The following is a 7,828-nucleotide window of genomic DNA, read 5'->3' on the forward strand; positions in this document are numbered from 1 at the left end:
TTGTATCATTTTATAGTTCCACCAGCAGTGTATGAAAGTCCCAATCTCTCCATATCCTCACCAGCATTTGTTATTTTCTGTCTTGTTGAACTTGCTTTTAGTATTGAGGTAAGATGGTATCTCATGGTTGTTTTGATTTGCATTTCTCTAATGGCTAATGGGGAGCTCTGGTGGTGTAGTGCGTTAGACATTTGACTGCAAACCAGAAGGCTGGTGGTTCAAACCCACCCGCCACTCCTTGGAAGGAAGAGTGGGCAATCTACTCCTGCAGAGATACCGCCTTGGAAACCCAAGGATGGGTTGCTATGAGTTGAATCGACTTGATGACAGTGAGTTTATTTTTATTTTTTGGTTTAATGGCTAATGATAGTGAACATTTCTTTTTGTGTTAGTTGGCTACCTAAATATCTTCTTTGGTGAAGTGTCTATTCATGTCTTCTGCCCATTTTTTAATTGTATTTTTTGTCTATTTGTTGTTGAGGTGTTGGAGTTTTCTATAAAGTTTAGAGATAAGTCCCTTGTCAGGTATGTTGTTGCCTAATTTTTTTTCCCAGTCTGTAGGTTCTCTTTTACTTTTGGAGAAGTCTTTTGGAGCACATAAAAATTTAATTTTTAGAAGGTCCCAATCATCTAGTTTATCTTTTGCTGTTTGTGCATTTTGGATTACCCTTGATAGTCTCTTTATGCCATAAACTAGGGCCTAAATTTGCCCCTATTTTTTCCTTGAGGAACTTTATAGTTTTAGGTTGCACCTTTAAGTCTTTGATCCATCTAGAGTTAGTTTTTGTGTATGGTAGAGGTATGGATCTTGTTTCATTTTTCTGGAAATGGATATCCAGTTTTGCCAGCACCGTTTGTGAAAGAGACTATCTCCTTCCTATTCAATAGATTGAGGCCCTGTGTCAAAGATCAGCTGACCATAGGTTGATGGATCAATTTCTGGGTTGGCAATTCTGTTTTACTGGTCTATATGTCTGTTGTTGTACCAATACCAGGCTATTTTGACTACTATGACTGTTTAGTAGGTTTTGAGATCCAGGAATGTGAAATCTCCTTCTTTGTCCTTCTTCAGCAGTGCTTTGCTTATCGGCGATCTCTTTCCTTTCCATATAAAATTAGTGATTGCTTTTTCCATATCCTTAAAGAACGTTGATGGGATCTGGATTGGGATTGCATTGAATGTATAGATTGCTTTGGATAGTATTTACATTTTCACAAGGTTGAATTTTCCTATCCATGAGCATGGTGTATTCTTCCATTTATGTAGGTCTCTCATGGTTTCTTGAAGGAGTGTTTTGCAGTTTTCTTTGTACAGGTCTTTTGTGTCCCTGGGAGCTCTACATAGTGCCTTTGGCCTTTGACTGCTAACCAGAAGGCTGGTGGTTCAAACTCACCAACCACTCCTAGGAAGGAAGGTTGGGCAATCCACTTCCTGTTGATACCACCTCAGAAAACCATGGAGGGTCCCTATGAGTCAGATTGGACTTGAGGGTAGTGAGCTTGGTTTTTTTGTTTTTGTGTCCCTGGTAAGATTTATTCCCAAGAATTTATTTTATTTTTTAGTAGCTATTATAAATGGTGTTGATTTCCTAATTTCCTTTCCAGCAATCTCTTTGCTGGTGTAAAGGAATCCAACTGATTTTTGTATGTTGCTCTTGTGTACTGCCAGTATGCTAAATCACTCAGTTTCAATAATTTTTTTGCTTAGAACATATCATATCATCATCAAATAGTGATAGTTTTACTTCTTCCTTACCAATTTGAATGCCTTTGATTTCTCTTTCTTGCCTTATTGCCCTGGCTAGGGCTTCCAATACAATGTTGAATAGAAAAGGTGATACAGGACCTTCTTGTCTGGTTCCTGTTGGCAAATAGAATGGTTTCAGTCTCTCTCCATTGAGAATAATGTTGGTTTTGTATATGTGCACTTTATTATGTTGAGGAATTTCCCTTCTATTCCTATTTTTCTGAGAGTTTTTTTCAGGATTGGGTGTTGAATTTTATCAAATGCCTTTTCTACTTCGATTGATATGATCATGTGGTTCTTTTCCTTTATTTTACTTATGCAATGGATGATGTTGATTGTTTTTCTAATGTTGAACCATACTGAATATCTGGTATGAACCCCACTTGGTCATAATGTATTATTTTTTTGATATGTTGTTGGAATCTATTGGCTAGGATTTTGTTGAAGATTTTTGGGTCTATATTCATGAGGGCTATTGGTCTGTAGTTTTCGTTTTAGTGATATCTTTGCCTGGTTTTTGTATCAAGGTTATGCTTGCTTCATAAAATGAATTTGGGAGGATTCCATCCTTTTATATGTTCTGGAATATTCTGAGTAGGATTGGTGTCAGTACTTCTCTGAATGTTTGGTAGAATTCTCCAATGAAACCATCTGGGCCAGGACTTTTTTTTTTGGTAATTTTTTTATGACCTATTCAATTTCTTCTTTTGTTGTGGGTCTGTTTAAATTTTCCACCTCAGTCTTTGTTAATTTTTGTTATTATTTTTATGTTTCTAGAAATCTATCCATTTTTCTAGATTTTCAAATTTGTTGCAGTATAATTCTTTATAATATCTTTATATTATTCTTTTTATTTCAGTTAGTTCTGTTGTGACGTCACTCAATTTGTTTCTTATTCATGTCATTTGTATTCTATCCCTCTTTTCCTATGTTAGGAGCTCTGGTGGCATAGTGCCTATGGCATCTGACTGTAAACCAGAAGGCTGGCAGTTCAAACCCACCAGCCACTCCTCAGAAGGAAGGTTGGGCAATCTACTTCTGTAGTGATACCGCCTTGGAAACCCAAGGAGGGGTTGCTATGAGTTGGATCCAACTTGATGGGAGTGCATTGAGTTGTTTTGTTGTTTTCCTTTGTTAGGTTTGCCAGTGGTTTGTTAATTTTATTAATATTGTCAAAAAACCAACTTTTAGTCTTGTTGTTTTTTTCTATTTTCTGTTTCATTTATTTCTGCTTGAATCTTTATTGCTTCTTTTTTCTGGTGACTGTAGACTTTTTTTTGCTGCTTTTTTTCTAATGGCTGGATATGTTGGGTTAAGGTGTTGATTTTGGCTCTTTCTTCTTTTTTGATGTATATGTTTATTGCTATAAATTGCCCTCTGATCACTGCTTTTGCTGTGTCCCAAGGATTTTAGTATGTTGTATTTTCATTCTTGTTTGATTTAAGGAATTTTTTAAGTTCATTTTTTATTACCCAGTCATTCTTAAGGAGGGTGTTATTCAGCTTCTAAGTGTTTGCTCATTTTCTGTGGATGTTCCTATTGTTTATTTCTAATTTTATAGCATTGTGATCTGAGAAGATCTTTTGCAATATTTTTAAATTTATGGAGACTTGCCTTGTGGCCTAACATATGGTTTATGGAGAATGTTCCATGTGCACTGGAAAAGAAAGTATATTGTTCTTGTATGGGTGAAGTGCTCTGTAGATGTCTATAAGATCAAGTTGGTTGATTGTATTGTGTAGTTCTTCTGTGTGTTTGTTGAGTTTCTTTCCAGTTAATCTCTTTCATTGAAAATGGTATATTCAAGTCTCCTACTGTAACTGTGGAGGCATATATTTGTCTTTTCAATTCTGTTAAAGTTTGATTTATGTATTTTGGGGCTTTTTTATTGGGTGCATGTTGTTGTTGTTGTTGTTGTTATGTGCCGTCGAGTCGGCCCCGACTCATAGCGACCCCTCCTTGGGTTTCCGAGGCAGTATCACTACGGAAGTAGTGGCTATGTCCTCTTGTTCAATAGATCCTTTAATCATTATATAATGTTCTTCCTTGTGTCTTATTATGGTTTTTGTCTTAAAGTCAATTTTATTAGAAATTAATATTGCCACTCCTGCTCTTTTTTGATTGCCATTTGCTTGATATATCTTTTTCCAACCTTTGATTTTTAGTCTATTTTTGTCTTTGTCTCTAAGGTGTGTCTCTTGTAGGCAGCATATTGATGGGTTATGTTTTCTTATCCATTCTGCAACATTCTATCCCTTGAGTGGTGCATTTAATCCATTGACATTCAGTATAATTATTGACAAGTATGAATTTGTTGCTGTTATTTTGTTATGTGTTTTTTTGGTATTGCTGATTTCTTTGTTCCGTATAATTTTCTGTGCTGAGCTCATTTTGTTTATGAACCATGTTATCATTTCCTTCATTGCTATTGTTTTAGTATTTCCCAAATATTTGTGCTTGTCCCTTTTTAATTTCTATGTGAAGGTTTATTATTTTTCTTTGAGGTTACCCTGTGATTTATAACTCTCTTCCTAAGTGTAGAACAGTCTGTTCTATCTTGAGATTGTCTTGACTTCCTCATCATTTAGAACTTCTATAACTACATTCTTTTTTCCCTCTTTTTGCTTTGTAGTTGTCCTCATTTGCCAAGCCATGCATCTGGTTCTCTGTTTACATTCTTTTAAGCTTATTTTACTTTGGATATTTCCATAACTGGGTTAGTTTCTGGGTTACATCATAATGTGTGTTATTATTCGGTTGTTGTTTGCTGTTGTTGGTTCTCTGTCCAAAGGAGTCCCTTTAACATCTCTTGTAAGGTTGGTCTGGTTTTATCAAATTCCCTTAATTTCTGCTTATCTGGAAATGTCTTAATTTCACCATCATATTTGAGGGACAATTTTGCTGGGTATATAATTCTTGGTCAGAGATTTTTTTCGTTCAGGGTTTTATATATACCATCCCATTGGCTTCTTGTCTGCATGGTTTCTGCCAAGAAATCACAGCTTAGTCTTATTGGTTGTCCTTTGTAGGTAACTTTTCATTTTTCCCATGCTATGTTCAGGATTCTTTCTTTGTCTTTGATTTTAGTGACTTTGATGATGCTATGACTTGGTGATTTTCTTTTGGGGTCCATCCTGTTTGGGATTAGTTGAACTTCTTTAATGGGTATATTTTCATATTAGGGTAAATTGGCTTCCAACAAATGCTTGACAGTTTTCTCTCTGATTTTATCTGTCTATTCCTGTTCTGGAATTCCAATGATAGATGAGAAATTTATAGTTATACTTATAACTATAAAGTGATATTAAGTTTATACTATATACTATATAACTATAAACTGATATTAAGTTTATACTTAATATCAGACCTTATGTTGATAATAGATGTTCATCAACTCAAAGTCTCCATTTCCCCAAACAATTGTATGGAAAAAATTGTGTTTGTGTATGTAGCATGTGTATATTTGAATTTTTACAAAGAAATTACTATATCTTTCATCAGATTATTAAATGGGTTTATGTCTCAGAAAGGTTAAAACCAATTAGTTACCACTTGTTTCATATCATGAAGACCAGTTAACTCTTGGCAAGTGCCATCTTCTGAAGCTCAAATTTCAGTTGTTCCTAGAGAAACTGTGTGTCCTTCTTTTGGTAATTTTTTTCTCTCTGTCTTTTAAAAGCTTCCTTCCTACCAGCTACTTTAACTATGACTGTGGACAGGGGAGATAATGTGAACATATCTTTCAAAAAAGTGTTGATTAAAGAAGAAGATGCAGTGATTTATAAAAATGGTGAGTATGTGTTTTATTTCCTTCCAATAATGCAGTGTGAAACATCAGATAGTGTATAACATATAGGGTTGATATCCTATTACAGTTTTGGGGCAAATGTTTGAAATACAGCTGCCATGATGCAAGTTTACAAAAATCTATGATAGAAGCTGCCGTCTTAGGCAGTGTGTTTAGTTACTTAATCAAATGAATTAAATTGAGGCTATATATACACATATACTTGTATGTACACACAGTAATAACCCCACCATGATGTAATAAGTGGGATCTCAAGTTCAGTCACGTAAAATGTGGGTTGTTTTATTGTGAGATAAAGAAGATGATGAAATTGAACCCAGAAAGCCAATTGGCAGCAGTTCTGGGAGTCCTCCTGTGGAATCGAAATCTGTTTAGGTCCCATCTATGATTTGGCACCACCTAGTGGCAGTTGCTTGATTCAGTTGAAATATTGATGGGGATCGTTTTGGGTCCTGTGGGTGGATAGGAATTTGAGGCTGAAGTAGCAATTCTAAGATTTCCTGGTCAGTTAGTTACTTAGAAGGGTTACTTGACACTTCCCACCTAGGTTTGCTCACCCCTCTATGTTCACCTTTCTCTGCAGAAGATAAGAACATTAGCCTATTCCTTTCTTTGTGTGTTTTGTGGTAGGGCTCCAACACTAATCTGCTCTGTCACCGTTACCTTTCACAACTGTAGGGAGAAATTCAGACTTTTCATTCTAGTACCACATGCTCTGGCGGGGCTCTGGTGGTGTAGTGCCTAAGGCATTTGACTGCTAACCAGAAGCCTGATAGTTCAAATCCACCAGCCACTCCTTCGAAGGAAGATTGGGCAATCTACTTCCATAGAGATACAGCCTTGGAAATCCAAGGAGGGTCACTGTGAGTCCAATCCACTTGACAGCAGTGAGTTTGGTTTTTTATTTGGTACCACATGCTAGAGCACATTTTCTTTATCAGGTGAGGGAAAACTGACAAAATGGAGGAGCCAGACAAGGAAATTGGAGTGTTTGTGTATGATCCATTGTTCTCTACTCCTCTCTTTTACCAGGTTCCTTCATTCATTCAGTGCCTCGGCACGAAGTCCCTGATATTTTAGAAGTGCACCTGCCACATGCTCAGCCCCAGGATGCTGGAGTGTACTCAGCCAGGTACATAGGAGGAAACCTCTTCACCTCTGCCTTCACCAGGCTGATTGTCCGGAGTAAGTGATTGAGAGGCCACCACAATTTGTGATATTAGTTGTTAGGAATTTTAAGTTGCATGTAACAGAAACTGATGTTGGCTAGCTTAAGAAAAAAACAAGTATCATTTGGAAGGATACTAATGATTCTTAGGAGAAGGATGAAAAATGTGACAAGCAAGTTGTAGAAAAAATTGACTCTAGAGAAGATCTGTGGCTCAGCAGTGGAAGGGGAAGGACTTTTTCTAAATTATCATTAACTCAGCTTCAACAATGTCTCTTTTGCATCCAGTTTTGAATTTCCAGGATAAAAAATCTGGTTGATCCGATATTGACCAGATGTGTAGCTCCCTAGACCAATCAATTGTAGGCAAGAGCAGAGCCATATAATATGATTATGGGCACTAGGAGCTCACACCTGTATGGAAGGATCATCTACACAAAAAGGGGAATCACAGTGAACTGGGCAGTCTCCTAGAAAAGTGTTTGCATCAAGGCCATGATCTGGGGCTCCTGGGTTGATCTAGTATCTAGTTAAATATCAAGCCCTCTGTAAATCCCACACTTTCTAGATCATCTAATGGGCTTTTTATTTTCAGCTTTGAAAAATGCTTAAGTAGAATTAATAAAAACTTGTTGCTTTCTTTTTTTCCCACTGTAACTACCAAAGTGGAGAGTAACCATTACCAGTAGTTTTTGCTAGGAATTGATCTATAGAAAGCAAAAGATTTTCCCTGAATTTGCCCCAGCAATGCCAGCTATTCATGATATTAAATATTCAGGCCTTCAGATCTGAGTACCTGGACTTCTCTGTCATTTCTGTAATGGTTGGTATCTCTAATTCTTGAAGATTATTTGCTTACTTTGCATTGTGTTAAGTGATTAACTCAACAACATGTGCTGATCACAGCTCTGTGCCAGGCACTGTGCTGGTGTTGAGAATGCAAAGTTACTAAAACAAATCCCTGTCTTTTGTGTTATTCCCAATTAGAGCAGTGCCTAAGGCATTTGACTGATAACCAGAAGGCTGGTGGTATAAAACTCACTGCTATCCAGTCGATTATGACTCATAGTGACCCCCTTTTGGTTTTTGAGGTGGTAAACCTTTA

At 36.6% G+C, this 7,828-nt stretch overlaps 1 protein-coding gene across 1 annotated transcript in view; it reads left to right on the plus strand.

Annotated features, from left to right (window-relative positions):
- The window catches only part of TEK (TEK receptor tyrosine kinase), a 157,419-nt gene that overhangs the window by 99,415 nt on the left and 50,176 nt on the right, over positions 1 to 7,828 (plus strand). The window contains exons 4-5 of the mRNA XM_007948136.2: positions 5,427 to 5,537; positions 6,588 to 6,740. Coding sequence (XP_007946327.2) covers positions 5,427 to 5,537; positions 6,588 to 6,740 — 264 coding nt within the window. The remainder of the gene's footprint in view (positions 1 to 5,426; positions 5,538 to 6,587; positions 6,741 to 7,828) is intronic.

This window comes from Orycteropus afer, unplaced genomic scaffold, assembly GCF_000298275.1.
Source record: "Orycteropus afer afer isolate SDZICR_OR568_19922 unplaced genomic scaffold, OryAfe1.0 scaffold00205, whole genome shotgun sequence".
Lineage (NCBI taxonomy): Eukaryota > Metazoa > Chordata > Mammalia > Tubulidentata > Orycteropodidae > Orycteropus > Orycteropus afer.